We start from the raw sequence: 22,038 nt of genomic DNA on the forward strand, positions 1-22,038 counted from the left end.
CGTCTTGGCCATGGTCGTTTTAATTCTCATCTGTTTCGTCTTAAACTTTTGTCTTCTCCTATATGCAATTATTGCAACATTGCAGATCAAACTTTACATCATTTGTTTTACGAATGTTCCAATTTCTGTTTGCAAAGAATTGTGTTAGTCGACCGCCTAACACAAATTTATAATTATTCTGAAGCAATCCCGCGCTCGCTTCAGGAACTCTTATCCAATCCTGCATGCTTTAAACCTTTATATGAATTTGTAACAAATACTTTTATGGAAATTTGATTGGACTTAAAACAAAAATATTTATATTTTTGGTTATGTTTTATTTGGATTTATTACTAAAGACTAGGCCTTTTAGGCCTCAATTTTTGATGTACACTTCAGACTTGGCTTATGCCTTCTTCAGTGGATATTAGCCACTCTTATTTATATATAAATATTCAATACAAAAGACTTGGCTGTATGGGCTAGTACTCTTTGCCTCCTCAATAAAACGAGGGAATAAACAAAAAAAAAAAATCAGATGGTCATCGCTGGCTGTCATGTTTTCATACTGTATTGTATTGTACCCTGTAGGCAAAAGTGCGAAATTATAAAATTTATTTGTTTTCAGTTCAACGAAATAAAATACAGTATATGACTATAAATGACTTGCTGTTATATAATCAAAGCCAACTTACCAACTTTGTCGGTTAAATCTGTAGAATGCGGGTAAGTAAGGTTATATTAAACAGTGTCTGAAATGAATCTGTTTACAAGTAATTAGGTACCTAGGTATTTCAAACAATTTATGCTTGTTTATTGATAATTTCATATCTTATCAGAGTCTGTCTGTATATAACATATAATATCTTCTTGTATAAATATGACAATAAATTACAAATTTATTGGCTAAAGGAGACACTTTCAAAAAATAAACACTGAAGGAGAGAAATAGAATAGTTTTGCTGTCCTTCTAGTGGTAGCGTCCGGGGCAGTCTGGTGCGGATTGGCGTCCCTGTCTTTAATATGCTACAGGTTAGAACAGAATAGAATGCAATTCTTTTATTATTTACTAGCTTGAGCCCACAACTTCGTATGTGAGTAAAAATCCGTTTTCCGTGGGAATTTCCGGAAATCCCTTCTTAGTGCTCCCCTACACTGTCCTAGGAGCCTACACACCACAGCTTTCTACGCCTTCGGTTGTATTTTGTCTGTCAGTCAGTCACTCAATCAGTAACAGAAGAGTTTCATATTTATTACAGAGATTTATTTTTCTTTGTTTCCACCCACTGTGAGTGGTGTTGAAGGGTAGGCCTACACATTATTTTGTAAAATTCAGGGTGGCAATATCAATTTCAACCAACAACATCAATTTCACATGTTTTTGAACAGGAGTCTTGAATCAGTCTAGCACTTTAACCGTAAAAGTGGAACAGACAGATACACTGTCACATTTATTATATTAGTATGGTTTGCTCCACTCCTCTACAACAATCCTATTACTTATAACTCTTATATATTTGTATTTGTTTCTAGTATCTACCTCTCACAACACTACAAAGAGTTTACCAGTTAGAATTCAAACGTCTTTTTAGTCATAAAATGAGTGCAAATAGAATAGCCGTGTGTCAGATGACGTCGGGAGCCGATAAATCAGCTAACTTGCAAGTAGTTAGTCAACTAGTCAGCGAAGCTTCCAGGGAGAATGTTCAGGTAACATTGTATAAATAAATATATTTGATGTTCACTCTGAGGGAGAAGTAAACTCATTCTGCCTAAAAATGCGGGATGTTATCACGCCAAAAAAAAAAACAATAATTTATTTTAATTTTGGTTTTGTCTCTATTCCTTTGTCAATTCCTTTTGAATAAAAGAACTCTTTGGCATCAGCACTTTTTGGCAGAATGATAGGAAATCACATTAGATTGACAGTTAGATTGGTAGGAAGTGGAGGACTTTGCCAAGCAGTGGGAGACGAAATAGGCTTAATTTTTTATATATCTGATTTATTGTAAGTTAATTTATTTATTATTAATACTTTAATAATATATTTAGCTATGTGAGAATTGAGTTGTGACTCAAAAACAACGAGTGATTTTGATGAAATAAGCCAGGTGTTTAGGAGAACAAGCTACCTATTATCATAAAAAAAATGTAGCCTAATAAATTTGTGTGCCACTATAATACAACAAATCCTTTTTTTTTGTTGAGATGATGTTTTTCCCTGAATGCTGTGACTACATTTGTGATAACAAAAAGGATGTTGTGGCGCAATCGGAGCCCTTGTTGTCAGGGTATACGGTTGGGAAGTACAGGGAGCTGGCAGCCAAACATGAAGTTTGGTTGTCTATGGGAGGAGTGCATGAGAAGGTATTTATTTAATACTCACTGCACCCTGCAGTAATTTAAAAATTATTTTAAAAAATTACTTAGGTTTTTATGCACAGTATTCACTATTAGACTTTTTGACCAAAGCCTACGGGAAACGCGTACTTTAGCTTCACCTACCCCAACTTAACTTTCCGGATAAAAGAAAGTACTCTATGTATTAATCCGTGGTACCAGCTACCTCAATACCAAATTTCATAAAAATTGGCTCCACCTTTTGAAGAAGTAACAAACATACTCACAAACTTTAGCCTTTAATAATGTTGGGTATTATTTCCTGGTTGGGAACGCTAGCGGTGATCAGTCCTATAGTCATTCGGGAGTTGATATTTGAAAAAAAAATGTAGCCTATGTTTGAACTGGGGTCTTTATGGTGCCTTTAACTACATGCAAACCAAATATCATTAAAATCGGTCCAGTGGTTTAGCTGTGAAAGCGCAATAGACAGAACTTTTGCATTTATATAATATTAGTATGTATTAATTTATATTTCATAATTGTTCATATGGTGTAAATATAAAACTTACACACAAGAAACTAAGTACAAAGGTACTGCTTGTTTCTATAAAAATTTTTTCCAGCAGACCCACAGACAAAAAACGAGCATTTCCTAAAACTGTTACTTGAAAATTTCAGGACGAAAATAATCCATCTAAAATGTACAACACTCACATAATAATAGACAACAAGGGAGATATAGTACAGACATACAGGAAACTCCACATGTTCGACGTGGAGATACCGGAGAAGGGAGTGAGATTGAGAGAGAGTGACTTCTGTCAAGCCGGAGAGCATATTGTGACTCCCGTCGACACGCCCGTAGGAAGGGTTGGTTTGTATTGGTTATAACATTTTTTTTAATTCAATGCAAATTTTTATAATTTTTTTTTCTTTATCTATGTGAATATAAAATGTGGTAATGCGACCAGCCTTCTGGGCATTTTGCCTCAAGGAACCCGTTTTTAGGGTAATTTTTATAAATATACATATAATGATAATTTCCTCTGTCTAGGATTTATTGGAATAAAACCGCGTGTTTCTGTGAAAAATCAAGATATTTATTTTTTATAGCTAAATACAACATTTATAAACTGAACCATGAGCAAAAAATGTACTCACCTGTGAAAAATCAAGAAACAACATTAAAAGATCCTATTCCTAAAGATTGTTTAACTAATTTGTAACAATAATATAAAATCTTAATCTAACAAAAATAAATTTAGATTCTCCTTCATGACATGTATATCTGACAGTGTCAGTACAATTTTTAAATTAAAGAAAATCTTATAACCATAAAGGTTTTCTTTACATACATACATGTATGTCAGATATTTTTTAAATATTTTAATTAGATATTAATTATTTTAGTTTGTAATTGAGAATCGCTTACATGTACAGTATATAGGTAGGTGTTTACAAAATTTTATTCCTATGAATTACCTGCGAGAACATTAATTTTTCCGGGATGAAGGGTACCCTATGTCCTTCGCTGTACTTAACTACATGTATGAAAAATTTCAAGAATATTAGTTAAGTACATAAAGGTAACAAACTTACTTTTCTATTTAAAATATTACTACTATTAATTAGTTTCGCCCCGGGGCTTCGCTCCCGTAAAAATTTTGTGATAAAAGGTACCCTATGTGTTATTCCAGGCTATATTCTATCCATGTATGAAATTTAGCATAACAATCCGTCCAGTAGATTTTGCGTGAAAGAGTAATAAACATACACACATACGTCCTCACAAATTTTCGCATTTATAATATTAGTAGGATTTTATTATTTATTTTATATTCTTACATACTCGTATTATAAAACAAACTCCTCTACCACGTCTGTCTGTCTGTCTGTTCGCGATTATCTCAAAAACTACTGCACGGATTTTCATGCGGTTTTCACCAATGAATAGTGTGATTCCAGTGGAAGGTTTTGAGGAGTTTAATTTATTATGTTTTTACACGAGCGAAGCCGGGACGGGCCGCCAGTATATTATATAGTGTTTTCTCAAAAGCTACAAACTACTGACTAAAACTATTGTTTATATATGCATAGGTATGGCGGTGTGTTACGACATGCGTTTCCCTGAGATGGGCACGAGCCTCGCCGTGATGGGCGCGGACATACTGACGTATCCGTCCGCGTTCACGTACGCGACCGGTGTGGCGCATTGGCATGTGTTGCTCAGGTAATATGTCCACACGATTGCAGTCCTTATTGCGTGCGTGTAAATGAATAATCTAAATAATCATTCATAACAAAAAAAGTAAAATAAAAAATAATCCTTACATATTATAAAATAAAGACTTCTGTCGCGTTAAACTCGAAAACTACTGCACGGATTTTCATGCGGTTTTCGAGAATAGATAGGGTGTTTCTTGAGGAAGGATTAGGTGCGTAATTTTTTATTATTATTAGCAGAGCAATGTCGGAACGGGGCGCTATTAATAAAGGATTTTTATGGATTCACATCTATATATATCCTTTATGAAATATGATCCACATATGGACTGATCCCCTAAATATACCTCTCGGATCTACTAAGTCTAACATTAAAATACCAGCCTCGGCTGAGAACTTGAAGATATTAAATGAAAATAATGATAAAAGCATTAATTTCTCTTCACAATTTCAGCATTTAATATATAACTAATACTATAGCTTGGAAAACGTACTATGTTACAATTAATGTGGTTTTTGTGAAGAGACTAGTTCCTGATATAGGTCCTATTGAACCTAAGGCAGTTAAGTGTGTATTTTAATGTGGGGTAACAAGCGAACGGTAGAGTATAGAGTTTGTCGTCTGCACGGGTATCTCGCTCACATCTATTCTAAGATCCTTTTTGTTATACATAAATATGGCCAGGTTGAATATCCTGTATAATTTATACTATTATTATAAAGATGTAAGCGTTTGTGAGTTTGTATGATTGAGGCGGGTAATCTCCGAAACTACCGAATTGATTTAAAAATTCTTTCACCTAGAAAGGATTAATTAATTTTGGATAATACACCTTTCATTAGAAAGGTATATATATTATCCAAAATTGATATAGGCTATATTTTATCTCAAAACTCCCACGGGAGCGAAGCCCCGGGCAACATCTAGTTAGATATAAGTTTGTTATACCAAATTAACATTTTTTTCTTTCTTCAATCTTCGTTGTACCATGAAGATTTTTTTCAAAATAGTATTTTTTTTAAGTGTAGGCGGATGAAATAAATACAATACGTATACAATTATTTGTTTAGATCGAGAGCAATAGAAAACCAATGCTATGTAGTGGCGGCCGCTCAAACAGGGCAACACAATCCTAAACGCAAATCGTACGGTCACGCTTTATGTGTGGACCCTTGGGGGGTGGTGTTGGCCGACTGCAAAGATGAAAAGGGGTTCAAAGTGGTTGAAATTGCTCCTGACACCATTGCCAGGGTTAGGAGGGATATGCCCGTGTTCAGTCATAGACGGTGAGTTTATAGGAAAATATGTGGTCGTCCAAATCAAAAGGGACCTTATGGCGACCGGCATTTACGCCATTCTTGCCGTTGTTTTGTATTCGAACAACGGCAATAAAGACCTAAGTGCCAGCCGCCATAAGATCCCTTTTGATTTGGACGACCACATATGGTTGTTGTATGTACATTGTATATGATTGTACAATTTATTTGTATGTTCCGTATCCATACTAATATATTAAATGCGAAAGTCTATCTGTCTGCTAAACCGCTGGTCCGATGTTGATGAAATTTGGTATGCATATAGTTAAAGATTCAAAAATCGACCCCCGAATGACAATAATGGGGGGTGAAAGTTTGTGTGAAAATCATGTCTGTTCTGCTATCGCAGAGAAATTCAAAATGTCGCAGGCAAAAGTTAGTTTACAAAAAATTTGAGATTTTTTAAATGTGATGTTAGCGCTAGTGTACTCAGTTTTAAATGAAACAACATGGATTCATTGAAACTTTGATTTTATTCGTGTTTTGTTGCAATATCTGCTTTAAACTTCCTAAAATAATAATAAAAAAAAATTGGTTTTATTTTTCAACAATTTTTACGTGAATGTGTTTAATAGCAAAAATTATTAATAATAAACAGTATAAATATTGTGAATTAAAAAAATAATAATAAAAATAGAAATTTTGTGAAAGATTTCAAAAATAATCTTTAAAACGGGTTTTTTATGTTCCTTTTTTCAGTCGTGACGTCTACTCCCTATATACTTTAAGCTTACGCAAGAACCAACTACCGGAGCACTCCCCCACCGCCGGGGGCGGCCGGCCGGAGCCCGGTCCGGCGCCGGCGCCCGGTCCGGACAACGCGTTCGGACATGTCCGTGTGCCGGACACGTGCGTGTTTTACAAGACTCGACTGAGCTACGCTTTTGTTAACCTTAGGTGAGTTAACATTATTTTCGGTTGGCCACATGAGTTTGTATACCAATAATAATATGACTCATTTATAGTAGTTTTCATAGAACACCACTTGTTTCCGGTGAAGGGAAACATCGTGAGGAAACCTGCACACTGGTTGACAGTTTAGTTCCCTAGTGGGTATGCGACTACCTGCCACTAGATGGCGGTTAGTAGTCGTAAAAGTCGTGTCAGATGCCTTTAGGCGACTTGAATAAAATCTGATACCAGTGTTAGCGATAACACACTCGATATGATGATTGAGTTTTTTCACAAGTTTTTGTTTAAATTCAAAAATATTTATTTAACAATATTAATATTTTTTTTGCTAATTATTATTTTTCTTGACTTATTATTGAAATATTTATTAATTATGTATTTTTTTGAAACTAGCTGTTTATACGCGGCTTCGCCCGTTTAAATAGACCTCGGGATATTTTTCTCTTCGTATTAAATTATATTATTGAAGTCTGAAATGGTTCTCCGACAATTGATTCATTTACGAACAATTCGCCGATAGAATGTCCCCTCTATTCTGTCGGCGAATCGTTCGTAGACGAAGCAATTTTGATAAACCGTTTGTCTATCAAAATAGTGCACCCAGAATTGGCTCCCGACATGGGAACTCCTCGTGACATTGTGAAAAAACTTATCTCTCTTGGTCCAGATGTGTGATCCCTGGCCATGTGCTGGTGGCGCCGCTCCGCTCCGCCGAGAGGAACAACGATCTGACTGAGGAAGAAGCCGACGATTTTTACAAGACTATCAGACTTGTACAGAAGGTGACATTTTCATATCTTTGCATATTATAAAACAAAGTACTCTGCCCGCCTGTCTGTTCGCGATAAACTCAAAAACTGATGCACGGATTTTCATGCGATTTTCAACAATCGATAATTTAAGTCTCGAGGAAGGTTTAAAATTTATTGTATATTAGTATTTTTCACCCCCGACACAAGAAGAGGGGGTGTTATAAGTTTGACCGCTAAGTGTATCTGTCTGTCTGTGTACGTGGCACCGTAGCTCATCAACGGGTGAACCGATTTGGATGCGGTTATTTTTTATTTGATAGCTAATTTTTATGCGGTGGTTCTTAGATATCTTTGATCAAAATCGGTTCAGCCGTTCAAAAGTTTTTTTAATTTGTTTATAAAATAAACTTGTTGCATATTGTAAAAGCACTTTGTCCATCTGTTCGCGATAAACTCAAAAACTGCTGCACGGATTTTCATGCGATTTTCAACAATAGATAATATGAGTCCCGTGGAAGGTTTTAGGTGTAGAATTCGTAAGAAAAAAATGGATTGTGGAGTAGTATTTTATTTAAAACTTTTTTTCCCAGTTAATGGAGAAAGTACACGACACACAATCGTGTACGGTGACCATACAAGACGGCCCCGACGCAGGACAAACTGTAAAGGTAAATCCCACTAACTAATATTATAAATGCGAAATTATTGTGAGGATGTATGTCGGAGACAGTCAGGATTTGACGGTGACGCCATCTGGTGACGGCGACGGCAGTCAAGTAGACTCGAGTCCGGTGTCATCGGTTGATACTGAAGTTTGACGTTATTTCCGTTCATTCATTCAGTTCGACTTGTTATTTAAGCATAACGTTCAGTTTTGCTGGACGGATTGTTATGAAATCTGGTATACAGGTAGAATATTTTTTATAAATTACACATTTTTAAGTCATGTTCTTCAAAATATTCCATAACACATAATAATATTTATTTACCGAACAACTATACACGTTACTGGTTATCTAACGCATAACCTTCCAAAGGCGAATAAGGTACATAGATACTAACATCTTTTGTTCTACGACTTTTGTCTCAACGTAATAAATATAAACATATTAAAGTCGTGTCTATAAAACTTTAACTCTATGTTCGATTCCGCTACATAACGCTACTGTACTGTCTCGTGTTATTTGGCTATTACATAGAGTTAAGATGTGTAGAATCGCAAAGTAGATTGTATTTTTTTTATATGGCAAAAAAAAACTACGAATCAAAGTTGCTTGTTTTGATGTACCCGAGTAGTCTTTAGGAGGTTTTGCGTTTGATACCAGTAACCCTATATAAATATTTATAAGAAGACAATGAAAAATCCCTCGTCTTTATTTATTTAACTTTATTACAAAAACATGTAAATGGCGGACTTAAAACCCTATTATATTAGGTGAGGGATAATCCCTTACCTTTATCCCTTATCGTAATGTATCCTTTACGAACAAGGAACCTACACACAAAATAGTTCAGATTTCACAACCGAACGCCTGCCTGACGTCTGCCCTTCTTGAAATGCTATAGCTGCTTGACAGCTTATATGGCTATATGTCCCTTAGTCACCTCGTACGACATCCACAGGAATATATGGAGTGTATATTCTAGGGCGGAACCACACGCCACAAGTGTGTGATAATATGTGTACTAACTAATATTAGAAATGTGAAAGTAAGTTTGCTTGTTACCTCGTCATGCTCTATCTACTCAACCGAACTTCTTTGCATATATTGTTTGAAGTATGGAGAAGGATATAGGGTACCTTTCTTCTCGGAAAAACAACTGTTCCCGTGGAAAATTTACGCGGGCGAAGCCGCTGGCAACAGCTAGTAAAATATTAATAAGAATTATTGTATTTTTCAGTATAAATATATTTATTTATCAATTATAATGTATCTCGATTCATGTAGACAACACGCGATGGTAGACTGTTCTATTCGGTCCGTGTCTCTCAGAAGACACAGCTCGTTGGTTGTGTGAAGTGAGCCTTCTGCAATGTACTTGGTATATGGTGATTATAATAATCTTTAGAAAAATAAATTTTATAATTTTTGACGGTGGCTGTACCTGGAACAAATAGTAATACTATAATTTTTTTTTAAAGAAGACTTTTTTAAAGAAGGCATAGAGCCCCCTATGACATTAGCGGTTATAGAGTGGTCCTATTTTGGGGCGGAACCACACACGGTTTTATTTAGCTTGCCCTGTATATTCATTATATTTATTGGTCTGAGGGCGATTTACGGGTTTGCATTTTCACTTCTCATTATCGAGTCGCAATGCGGTGTGGTTGTCGTTGCGTCACAATGGCGCACTGTGATTGGTGAGTTGCGTCTCACTGCGAATCGACTCGATGGTGAGATGCTAATAGCCGTCGCGCTATGCATTATTGATATTTATCACAGACCTTTATTTCTGACTAGATGTTGTCCGGGGCTCCGCTCCCGTTGGAATTTTGAGATAAAATATAGTTTATAGAAATCTTGGATAATGTACCTTTTTAATGGTGGAAGAATTTTTGGAATCGGTTCGGTAGGTTCGGAGATTACCCGCCTCAAACATACAAACTCACAATAGCTTACCTCTTTATAATAATTATTATTATTTCTGATGACGAATACGACTTATTTCGTGGTGTTCTCTTGCAACTTTCTTAATAGGTAAGTATTTTCTATATCTTGAAAGGAGATCCCACGTAATTGTGTTTCTTGATTCTCATCCATGTCGTCGTCGAAGTCTAGTGTCACGTTGCTCCAATTTACAACGTCGACCCAACTCCCATTTTCGATTTCCATCGGGAACGATCGACTGTTTGTTTGGTAAACTATAATTAATATTATTAGAAAAGTATATTTCATCGTTGTTGAAGTCTCTGAAAAATAAACAGAATCAGTCTATACTATCTATTTTATAATATTATAAATTATAATTTAATAACCTTATATGTATATATTGAGATTACACCGCGTCTCCGTGAGGTAACGGGCGATCCAAGGGCGGGCAGTTACTTTGCACAGAGGCGGTTCAAAGGGGTAATACTGCCAGCCTTCTTGGAACCCTTCCAAGCGGCGACGAGCTGGAATCTCTTTGTTATTTATAATTATAAATTTCGTAAAAAAAATATTAAATTTTTTGGTACTATATTAAATTATGACTTATTTATACTTATATTTATGTTAGGTTAACTATTGTTAATGTTTGTTGACATTGATAGTTGTCAATTTGATAGTCTTCGGCTTATGATATTTTGGCCATTTTTTAACGTTTTATTTTAGCTTAATTTCTTGATTTGTATCATATTTGTGACTAGCTGCGCCCCGGGGATTCGCTCCTGTGGGAATTAAAAGTACCCTATGTGTACCAAATTTCATAACAATCGGTCCAGTAGATTTTGCGCGAAAGAGTAACAAACACACACATATATCCTCACAAACTTTCGCATTTATAACATTAGCAGGACTAACGGCCCGTCTCGGCTTCGCTCGAATGAAACCATAATAAATTATACATCTAAACTTTCCTCTTGAATCACACTATCTATTGGTGAAAACCGTACAAAAATCCATCCGGTGGTTTTTGAGTTTATCCCGTACAGACAATCAGATGAGACAGGGGTGAACTTCTTTTAAGGATGTGAGGATAATCGGTACTGGGGGTAGTGTAAAACTTAATATTTGATTTTCATATATAACTAGCGAACCGCCCTGGCTTCGCACGGGTGCAATATTGCGCACGCTTCATACATATAAACAAGCCTTCTTGAATCACTATGTATTTAAAAAAACTGCATCAAAATCTGTTGCGTAGTTTTATGTTCCAAGCGTACGTAGCGGATAGAAGGGCAAGCGACTTTGTTTTAAACTATGTAATTGTTAATGTAATTTACTGCGGTCGAAATGCTTGAAAATTCGCTAAAGTATATAATTATATAAATTATATGAAGCGGTGGTGGTGTAATGGTTGAGACCCTGTGGATCGAAAGGTTCGAATCCTACTCGTGCCACATGAGTTTGTATACCAATCTGACTCATGTATAGTAGTTTTCATAGACCACAACATTGCTTCCGGTGAAGGAAAACATCGTGAGGAAACCTGCGCACTGGTTGATTATTATTAACTTGTGTGTGAAATGGAGAAGGCAATGGAAAACCACTCCATTAATAATGCCAAGAAAGTTGTGTGTGTTTTGTTACACGTAATGACCACGACCCTCAGCCATGAGGAATACAACCATGAAGAAGATATAAATTATGATGTTATTAAACTACACTTACTCCGATACACCCACAAAGGTTTTTTTTTAATCTAATATTTTTCAAAACGAAGTCACCATTAACAAACTCTCTTGCATCAACTACTTCTCAATATATAACACTAAAACTAAATGTATTAATGTGATTATATAGTGTAACGGGATGCCAGGTCTGTGTTTTTTTTATCGAAATTCTTGATAATATTAGTGAATCATTTTAGCAGTATTGGAATTACGTTGTAATAAAACTATATAATTTTTCTGTTTATATATTTAACTGTTCACAATGTATAAGATTTTTATTAAGATTTAACAGAAAAATTGTAATAATGGAATCATCAAAGTCGACTACTAGTAGTATAAACGCGAAAGTTTGTGAGGATGTGTTTGTTACTATGTCACGGATAATGTATTTGACCGATTGTCATGAAATTTGGTACACGGGTGGAATATAACCTGGAATAACACATAGGTTACTTTTTATCCCGAAATTTCCACGTTACCTATAACATTGTAGACTTAATTAATATTAATTTAAGCAATTACTCATTTTAATGAACGACATTTTATGACCTGCAACAACCAACCTGGGTTCATGTACTTCCCTTATAAAACACTAGCCGCTCGCCCCGGCTTCGCTCGTGTAAAACCGTATTAAAAATTAGCCTATGTCACTCCTGAAGGTATCTCTATGCCAAATTTCATTAAATTGGCCCAGTAGATTTTGAGTTTATTCATTCCAAACAATAAAACAAAAATATAAATCTTATTAGTATGGTCTAGCAGACATGCAGAAATGAGAGAGAGATCTCTATCATAGAAACTCTTCCTTAGCAGACAGACACACAGACAAATAGACAATGTACAGCCGACATTGACACACGCACACTTAGCGGGGCCGTGGGAAACTAAAATTCCATATTCATTTCATAGTAGATTCCTTGCGGAATACTGCGTGAGAATTTTTGAGACCGAAATTCCCACGGGAACGGACAGAACTATGAAAATTAGTTGTTTTCTTGCGCGTTATTTTCTAATCCTAACTAATATTATAAATGCGAAAGTGAGTTTGTTTGTTTGTTATCTATTCACGCTCTATCTACTCAACCAATCTTGATTGAAGTATGGAGAATGACAGGGTTTCATTCCGGAAGAATAACAGCTCCCGTGGGAAATTAATGCGGGCGAAACCGCGGGCAAATTGTACTTAAATATAGTTTAATTTAAATAATCAATTTTTATTGTTTGTTTTAATACAGTTGTAATAGGTGGACTTAAAGTTGTATGAATGAATTTATTTTTAACATTATCTAAATATATTTTACTGTCTTTGTCTTTCTATTCATAAAATCATAATCGTAAACATCCAAAATGTCTTCGAATGAGAATCCTTTTAGTAGCTTTGAACCGCTTCTTTTCTCTGTGGTAGGTGCGTCTTCAGTTGTTGTAACGTCTCTGGTACTCGCTTCTGTCCTTGATGGAACACTGCAATATACTTGGTATGTCACCAGTAATATTAATAAAGTATACTTTATCATTTTCGCTGAAAAAAAAAACAAGATTTATGGTTACATTACACCGTTAGAGTGAGGACTCACTGTTCAGTCGTGGTCGGTTGTTTGAAATAACTTTATCGCACCAAAAACAATTAACACAAAAATGTATAAAAATTCTAAGCCTAACTAATATTATAAATGCGAAAGTAAGTTTGTTTATTTGTCGGTTTTTTACCTCTTCACGCTTTGTTCACTCAACCATTCTTCTTGCAATTTTGCAGACATATCGTTCGAAGTACGGAGAAGGACATAGGGTACGTTTTATCCCGGAAAAATAACAGCTTCCGTGGGATAATTACGCGGGCGAAGCCGCAGGCAAAATCTAGCATTAAAAAAAGTAATTAAAAAAAAACAGCTATTTTTATTAACGACAGTATAAATACTTACCAACAAATGAAAATGTTTAACGTGTTTTATAATATTCTTGCCTTAGACCTGCTGTGTTCATCTTGCTAATGATTTTGGAATAATGACATAGATATAAAGACTATAGACTGTACGAATAAAATTTATCTCTATCAATGGAACATGTGTTCATGTCTGTTATATTATCTAGGCAATAAAAATATAAATATATATATATATGTATATCGTAACAATATATAGGTGATATTAATTTTCTGTTATTTGTATACACGAGTAGGCGTAGGGTAATCGCTATCAAATCGGATACTGTTTTCCATATGTCTAAAATAAAATATACAGCGCGACGACGTCGGTGGCGCAGTAGTCAAGTGCTTGCCTCTGAACCGAGAGGTCCCGGGTTCATCCCCGGTCGGGACATGATGGAAAATGATCTTTTTCGGTTTGGCTTGGATGTTTAACTATATAATGTATTTGTTATAAAATATAGTATCGTTGAGTTAGAATCCCATAACACAAGTCTCGAACTTACTTTGTGGCTAGCTCAACCTGTGTGATTAGTGTGAATAGCTCAATCGGTGCAAAACCTCCTAAAGACTTTTCGTGATTCGTAGTTTTTTTTGCCATATAAAAAAAATACAATCTACTTTGCGATTCTACACATCTTAACTCTATGTAATAGCCAAACAACACGAGACAGTACAGTGGCGTTATGTAGCGGAATCGAACAAAAGTTAGCGTTTTATAGAAACGACATTAAAACTAAAAAAAGTAAAATTTTTGTATTTATTACGTTGAGACAAAAGTCGTAGAACAAATTATGTTAGTCTCTATGTACCTTACGCGCCTTTCGAAGGCTATGCGTTAGATACCAGTAACCTTATATAAGGTTAATATATAAATATTGGGGCTTGTATGACAGTGGGCACAAGTGACGTCACAAATGTTGGAGTCAAAAAGCCTTTTTTATACTTTAATGAGAACAAAAAATACTAAATGTCACAAAGTGACATTTGATTATCGTGCATTTATACATATCATTTTGTATGTATGAAACTATATTAAGAAATGGCTAACTGAATTGTGGGGCTTTCCTCTTGTGGGAATACATATCCTGTACTCCACCTGCATACCATCCATACCATACTGTCTATGCAAATATTATAAATGCGAAAGTTTGTGAGGATGTATCTGTGTATGTTTGTAACTCTTCACGCACAATCTATTGAACGTATCGTTATGAAATTTGGTGCTTTTAGGGTAGGTGTAGGTACATTTATTCCGAAATTCCCACGGGAGTCGCGCGAGGCGCAACTAGTACTTTATATATCTGATACTATTATCTTATCATTTTTGTTTCAGCATCTACATTGCCACATAATGCCTCGGCGGAAGGGTGACTTCATTCAGAACGACCTTATTTACTTGGAGCTGGCTAAACATGATCAGTATGTATATGTTATAGAATATAGTATCGTTGAGTTAGTATCCCGTAACACAAGTTTCGAACTTGCTTTGGGGCTAACTCAATCTGTGATTTGTCCTTATATACTTTATGTATATAAGAATTTATGTAAAGTTGTATGTATGTTTAAAACAAGTAATTTTAATTTAAATTTTGACTACACAAATAAAACTAAATGGATAAAATTAAAACTAAATAAATTAAACATAAATATTTACAAAAATGCCAGTGCCTGTATTTCGTTACATTGAGGTATGTGCCCAGTAGGCTGTATGTATGTGTATTTAATTTTTTATTTAGATTTATTTAGGTGGTAAAATAATTATACAAAAAAAAACTAACAAAAAGTTTTTTGTATAATTATTTTACCACCTCTGCTCTCACGGGCCTACAATAAGAATTTTTTAATAATATTATATAAACTAATATTATAAATGCAAAAGTAAGTTTGTTTGTTACCTCTTCACGGTTTATTTACTCAACTAAACTTCTTGAAATTTTGCGTACATGTAGTTTGATGTATCGAGAAGGACATAGGGTACTTTTTATCCCGGAATTACTGCAACGTGGGAATTTCACGCCGGCGAAGCCGCTGGCAACAGTTCGAAATAAATAGCATCTTTGTACTCACTTTTATATTATACGTCTCTTGTATACATAACTCAAACTCAAATATCTTTATTGCAGTCACTGTGTACAGTACAAGGTATAAGATGGCCCATACAATACAACAGTTTCAACAGTTTACCCTTACAGCCGTGCAACATTAGCGTTAAGTTACACTTATAACATAAATTGATAAATTAATAAAAATATTATTTTCAAGATGGCGGGGCGGCGGCCCAAGCAAGCCGGCGAGGAGTTTAGAAGAGATGCAAACAGAAGCCGCCATGTTGAGGAAGGAGTTACAGATTATGATGAAGAAGGACGCCATGGCCAGCTAGTGTCGTATCGACAGTGTCAGCTTACATCTGGCTGTAGACATAGAAAGTTATAGACAGAATGTGAAAATAGTACGTGACCGCTTTCTCTTACCAATTTCTTTTTAGAATTCTTTAGAATTATATATAATTGTAGATTTATATGTAATTATAATTGTAGAATTTGTATTTGAAATATCACTATCGCTACATATTATAAAACAAATTCCTCTGCCGCATCTGTCTGTCTGTTTGCGATAAACTCAAAACTATTGCACGGATTTTCATGCGGTATTTCACCAATAGGTAATGTGATTCTTCAACCGTGCGAAGCCGGGGCGGGCCGCTAGTATAGTATAAAACAAAGTCGCTTTTCCCATCTGTCTGTTTCTAAGCTTCCTTGTAAACTACCTCAAGTTGTTATTTCTATAAGCCATCTGGTGGACATTATTAAAATTATGGTCGAAGTAAATTTAATAATTTAGAAAAGATAATATTTTTTTATTCTTAGAGACATCGTGATATGTAGCGCATAGGGGAAGCTTTTTTGGCAATTTCTGTAACATGTTTCAGACACACGGCTTTGTCTCTTACGGGGTAGACAGAGTTGCGATACTCAAAGGCCATGTTTAACTGTGTGGGGGGTTTATTTAATTAATTGATTGTGTAAATGTAATTATTTAATTGTGACAGGCTGCCATAGGCTCAAAATATGTATTTATTGTTTTTATTCAACTGTTGTATTTTGTGATATTAAAATATATTTTAATAATTGATGTTTTTATTTATTTCGTACCATCTGGCGTGCGGTTTCCGCCCGGAAAAACATGGATCATTCCGTATACTATCATTGTAGTTCCAGGCAACTTAAAAACTGAATCGATTTTTTTTATTTGGTAAAAGGTTTATTTTTGTTGGTATTATTAAATTAAAATAACAGTAATCGATCTTAGCATTGAATATGAAATTCGAATCACTAGTTCTTTTCATTCATCTCGCTCAATTCATTCATTGACAATTCATATCTCGTTCATTACCATGGTTGTCCCATTAACCAATTCAATGTATTTAGTGGAATATCTGGCCATATTCACTTGGCACTCGTATTAAACGTATTGACTTGCAAAATTTAAATTTAATAAATTAAATATTTCAATTTTCATAATTTTATAGTTTGATTTCCAAACAACCATTTATCCAATACTTTTTCACTTTTACGCGGGCTTTGGGCATCACAGCCGCGAGTGCAACTTTGAACATGCGTAAGAAAGAGAGAGAGAGAGAGAAATCTTTGCTACGAGTATAAGTACTTTTAAACTTTATTGCTTAATTATTGCAAATCAACTTGGGGCAAAAATACATTTTTGTGTGTATGTATATACAGTATGTATGTATATTTATAATGCGATAACTTTTCAAGTTCGTAGAGTATCAAAATCGGTTAAGTAGTTTTTGAAATAATCACAATTTAATAAAAATTTATTGTGTTCGCGTGGTCTAAGTTCGCGGCGAACAACTAGTATACTAATAACAACAGGTATTGAACTATAAAAGGTATGTGCGCGTTTAATACCTGTTGTTTTAGTACTTATTTACCAATAAATACCATAGATTTTTTGCCGTGACGTGGCGGAAATCTGTGGCGTGGTTGATATCGCCCTGTTTGGCGGTCAAGCAGGATCAAGTTACGTGAATCGAGGAGGAATGGTCGCTTCTATCCGGCTACCTCTAGTATAAAACACTAGCTGTTGCCCGAGGCTTCGCTCCCGTGGGTATTTGGAGATAAAATATCCTTAATAATCTTGGATAACGTACCATTGGAATGGTGAAATAATATTTGAAATCGTTTCGATAGTTTCGGAGATTATCAGACTCAAACATACAAACTGACAAATGCTTACCTCTTTATAATATTATATAATAATAGTAGGTATATATTATATTAAGTGAGTATTATTTTGTTCATGCGGCGGGGGTCCATTGTCTTTAGATATGTTTTCTTTCATTACTTACTATTAGACACTGTAATACTTATTAAAAGAGTTTTATTAGCGTTAAACAATATTTTAATGGCAAAGAACACTGACAGCACCTAGATCTGGCCGAACACAAGCAGGCAATACCTAGGTATAGCTGCACTTTCGGGTTTAACCGTAACATTTACCTATAAATATTCTACTAACATTTGGATAATCAACAGAAGCGAATCAATCTTTTGTGTGAACTATTTCCATACATTTTTGGCATGCGAATAATAGACCCAAATGATTTCGAACAATGAGCTTTTGGAAGCTTCCTCAATGAATAGCCTTAATCGAGCTGTCGTGTGGCAGTCAATTCAGAATGTTGGATTTTCTCATAGATAAAAGAAATAAGTATATGTTTTTTTGTGTCCTACAAAAAATATTTATTTATTTAACCAAACTTATTATTATTATTTACCATTACAGAAAACATTCTAATACGACAGGTTAACCTTTTACATTATCGTATAACATGATATTTAAAGACGTTATTGTGAATTCATTCAGAGAACAGGAGAAAATATCAATTTTCTCGGCCACTAAATTAAGCACGCGCACGCCAGAGGTGCCTTGCGCAGTAGCTCGGTGCGGGCCAGCGGCACCTCCATGGCGGCCGGCGCCGGCGCCCCACGTAACCGTCAGGAACCAACAATCTTATCAAACTCAGACCTTTCTGGCTCTTCCACGTATTAATTTGAATATGTATAAAGCAAACGCTAATTCTCTGCGCACACACAACTGTGTGTATCCTACCATACCCAAAACGAATAAGGTAGGATACAATAAAGGATAAAAGGGATAAACTCCGTAGAGCTTCATATATATGTATCTGGTGAATTTATTCTGAATTTTCTCAAGCATGAGAATGTATTTAGTTTAATGCGGGTAGTCATATAATGTAACTAATTTGCATTTTTTATTACGCATCTTATTTTAACAATGTTACCATGTCTTTGTATGATTTTTCAGCAATGTAAATTAAAATTAATAATTTGTAAATTAATATCACTTTTACAAAATTATTTGGGTTAATGTTTTTGGGTAGTTATCAGAGCGTCTCGACCGCGCAAATTTCAATAAAGATAAGAATTAGTTTTACTATCTGACTTTAAAATCATTAATCTTTACTGTGGTTATGTAAATTTTATGAATGATTGATTTTGAAAGAAAATTTACGGATCGTAATGGCAGCGCGGCCGCAGCGGTCGAAAAGCTCTGCGAACCACACGTTATTTTTAACAAAATTCAAAACAAAAAGTACCTACTTTGAAGATTCTATGTCAATCTGTGTGAATGAATTGCTCATATTTAAGAATACTCTAAGTTACTATACACTAAAAATAAAACACAGAAAAGGACATGGGTTGGTATTTTTCTTTCCAAAAAAGGTACAGCTCTCAAGGGTCACATTCACCTTGACTAATGTTGTACCTTTTGAAGATTTATGCTAAGAAGTAGTAGCGGCAAATTGACGAGGGCGAAACCGCGGGCAAGAGCTAGGTGTTTAGATATAAGAAACATACTTTTAGTTTAACCGCAACATGTTATATACACGACGCGTTCGTAATCGGAAGTATAGTATAGTCGATAGTTCAATATGAATAAACTCATTGCCAACAGGATGAGTTGCACCAGTCAACTTTGACGTTGACTTAAACCTGTGCGCGCCGCTGACGTTTAGACAAAATGGTGTACTTTGCGTTTTTCTTTGTCTTTCTGCGCAGGTTAAAGTTAACGTTAAAGTTGACTGGTGCAAACTTTATGCGTCTTAGTTACGAATGGAACCACTCCGGTTGGTGAAGGGGTCAATTGAAGGTTAATCGAACAACCAAATAGCCAAATTGTTGGGAAATAAAAGAATGGATAATACGAACCAAATTGTGTATTATTTATTAGTAAGCTAGCATCCCGTACCGGCTTCACTCGGGTAAAAACACAATCAATTATACTCTTCATAGTCGTATTCCTCATGGCTGAGGGTCGTGGTCATTACGTGGAATTAAACACACACAACAACTTTCTTGGCATTAGTATTGGAGTGGTTTGCTATTGCCTTCTCCATTTCACACAAAAGTTAAAAAGAATCAACCAGTGAGCAGGTTTCCTCACTACTATACATGAGTCAGGTTGGCATACAAACTCATGTGGCACGAGTAGGATTCGAACCTGGGACCTTTCGATCCACAGGCGGGCGTCTTAACCATTACACCACCACAAAGACATATAAGACAAATATTAATATTGTAAGGAAAAGTGCACCCCTATTACATCCATTACAAATGGGATTTTTAATTCATTTCTTAGCGCTCACTAACGTTTTATAAATATTCACTGCAAAATTTCAAACTTCTACATTCATTCTGTGTTTATAATCCAAATATATGCGAGACGGGGCTTCGCCCACGTGGAATCATCGGGATATAATGTATAATAACCAAGTTATTCTTTAATAACGTAGCTTAACTAGTTGTGCGCCGCGAACTTCGACCTCGCGAACACAACAAATTTTTACAAAATTGTGAATATTTCAAAAACGACTTAGTCGATTTTGATGCCCCACGAACTTAAAAATTCTATAGACAGATCCTATTTTTTAAATTTCATCAAAATCAGACTAACGGTTCGAAAGTTACGAACAAACATACAAAAACTGTATTTTTGCCCCAAGTTGACCTGTAGACCTCGCTCGCTCGGTCAAATAAATTATCTAAAAATTTTTTTACCAAGACTAGTGTGTAGTACTAGAAAACACAATTTCGGAAACTACTTCTTATAAACAAACCTACAAGCATTTACTCTTTATTATTAGCTGTGTAAATTATTGAAAAAGTACACAACAAAAATTTCAGAGCCCTGCATTTCTGTTTCAATAAATTTATCAGGCACGATATCCAGTAATTAAATAAAATAAGATTTTTTTACAAAAAATATATTTTATGTCGAAAATATATTTTTTGTAAAAAAATCTTTTATTGTATTAATATACCTACGATTTATTTTTTTACTAATTGTAAACATATTTAACACGTATTTTTGTGATTTCATATTAATATAAATCAAAATAGACTTTTATATTTGGCTTGTAAAATATTTCATTTTAGAATGTTTGAACTAACATTTGAATTATTTTCAACGATAGAAACCGTGAAGATTTTCATGTTAGGATAGGATTTATAAGAAAAAACTGAGTGTACCATTGCAAGTTAATAAAAGCTTGCAAAAAATGAGAATCATTGCGATATACACTCGGCCCTCGGCCGTACTTCAACCCCGTAATTCAAACATTTACCATATCCTTTGTTCCTACTTTAGCTTTCAGTCTTCAGTACAGTGCGGGCTTGTCTGTATAACGGACGCGTTGTGTGCTTCTGTGCTGAAAATATAAAAGTTTCAGTGTTGTGTTGTGTGTTTTTGTGCTCAGTTTTGTATTTGTTTCACTGAGGATCCGCTGCCGAATTAAGGTAGGCTTTTTGTTCAATTGTTTTTGTTGTTTAAAGTTTGATTTCAGGAAGTTTTCGCGGCTGAAACTTTTGATTGTCGTACGATGTTAACGTAACTATGTATAATAAATTGAGAATTGGAAACTAGAAAACATATATTTGATGTTTATATATATGTTATAGCAACATATAACTATGTTTTGGAACGTGGTTAAAAAAAGAATATAATTTTTGACGTATCCAACTTGTATTCATTTTCTTATTAGTTATTTTATTATATCAAAGTTATGATATAATTAAAGGGTTAAAATGCTGGTTTTAATAAAAGCCAAATGCGAAAGTAAATTAATTAATTTTTCACATTTTGGTGTTTATAATAGGGCACACTATTAGTCCGGAGAGATTTTCTGGAGTATCACAGTTTATGATAATGTTTATTAGCGACTGATTTTT

At 34.8% G+C, this 22,038-nt stretch overlaps 2 protein-coding genes across 3 annotated transcripts in view; both read left to right on the forward strand.

The window, feature by feature from the left end:
• The first annotated feature begins 526 nt into the window (after window positions 1–526).
• Window positions 527–16,893, forward strand: NitFhit (Nitrilase and fragile histidine triad fusion protein). Of its 2 annotated transcripts, XM_053766191.2 has the most exons (12): window positions 527–705; window positions 954–1,011; window positions 1,513–1,689; window positions 2,188–2,346; window positions 3,001–3,196; window positions 4,420–4,552; window positions 5,617–5,832; window positions 6,562–6,759; window positions 7,442–7,556; window positions 8,117–8,194; window positions 15,099–15,184; window positions 16,028–16,893. In XM_053766191.2, exons 1-12 carry the CDS (start codon window positions 641–643, stop codon window positions 16,143–16,145), a joined length of 1,599 nt encoding a protein of 532 aa, XP_053622166.1. In that variant the 5' UTR covers window positions 527–640; the 3' UTR covers window positions 16,146–16,893. The 2 variants fall into 2 exon arrangements, with proteins under 2 accessions (XP_053622166.1, XP_053622167.1); XM_053766192.2 differs by lacking the exon at window positions 954–1,011 and having other exon boundaries at window positions 545–705.
• A 4,584-nt stretch (window positions 16,894–21,477) lies between these two features.
• Window positions 21,478–22,038, forward strand: part of Syt7 (Synaptotagmin 7) — a 348,961-nt gene continuing 348,400 nt past the window's right edge. The window contains exon 1 of the mRNA XM_053765756.1: window positions 21,478–21,606. The gene's annotated coding sequence lies outside the window, so the exon portion shown is untranslated. The remainder of the gene's footprint in view (window positions 21,607–22,038) is intronic.

This window comes from Plodia interpunctella, chromosome 28, assembly GCF_027563975.2.
Source record: "Plodia interpunctella isolate USDA-ARS_2022_Savannah chromosome 28, ilPloInte3.2, whole genome shotgun sequence".
In the NCBI taxonomy this organism is placed as follows: Eukaryota; Metazoa; Arthropoda; class Insecta; order Lepidoptera; family Pyralidae; genus Plodia; species Plodia interpunctella.

What these genes read in the sequence shown, in the direction of transcription:
- NitFhit (XM_053766191.2), top strand. Translation starts at nt 641, where the DNA reads ATGACTTGCTGTTATATAATCAAAGCCAACTTACCAACTTTGTCGGTT. An exon ending in CTTCCAGGGAGAATGTTCAG is followed by an intron (nt 1,690 to 2,187) that starts GTAACATTGTAT and finishes TTTTTTGTTGAG; the next exon opens with ATGATGTTTTTCCCTGAATG. An exon ending in ACGCAGGACAAACTGTAAAG is followed by an intron (nt 8,195 to 15,098) that starts GTAAATCCCACT and finishes TTTTTGTTTCAG; the next exon opens with CATCTACATTGCCACATAAT.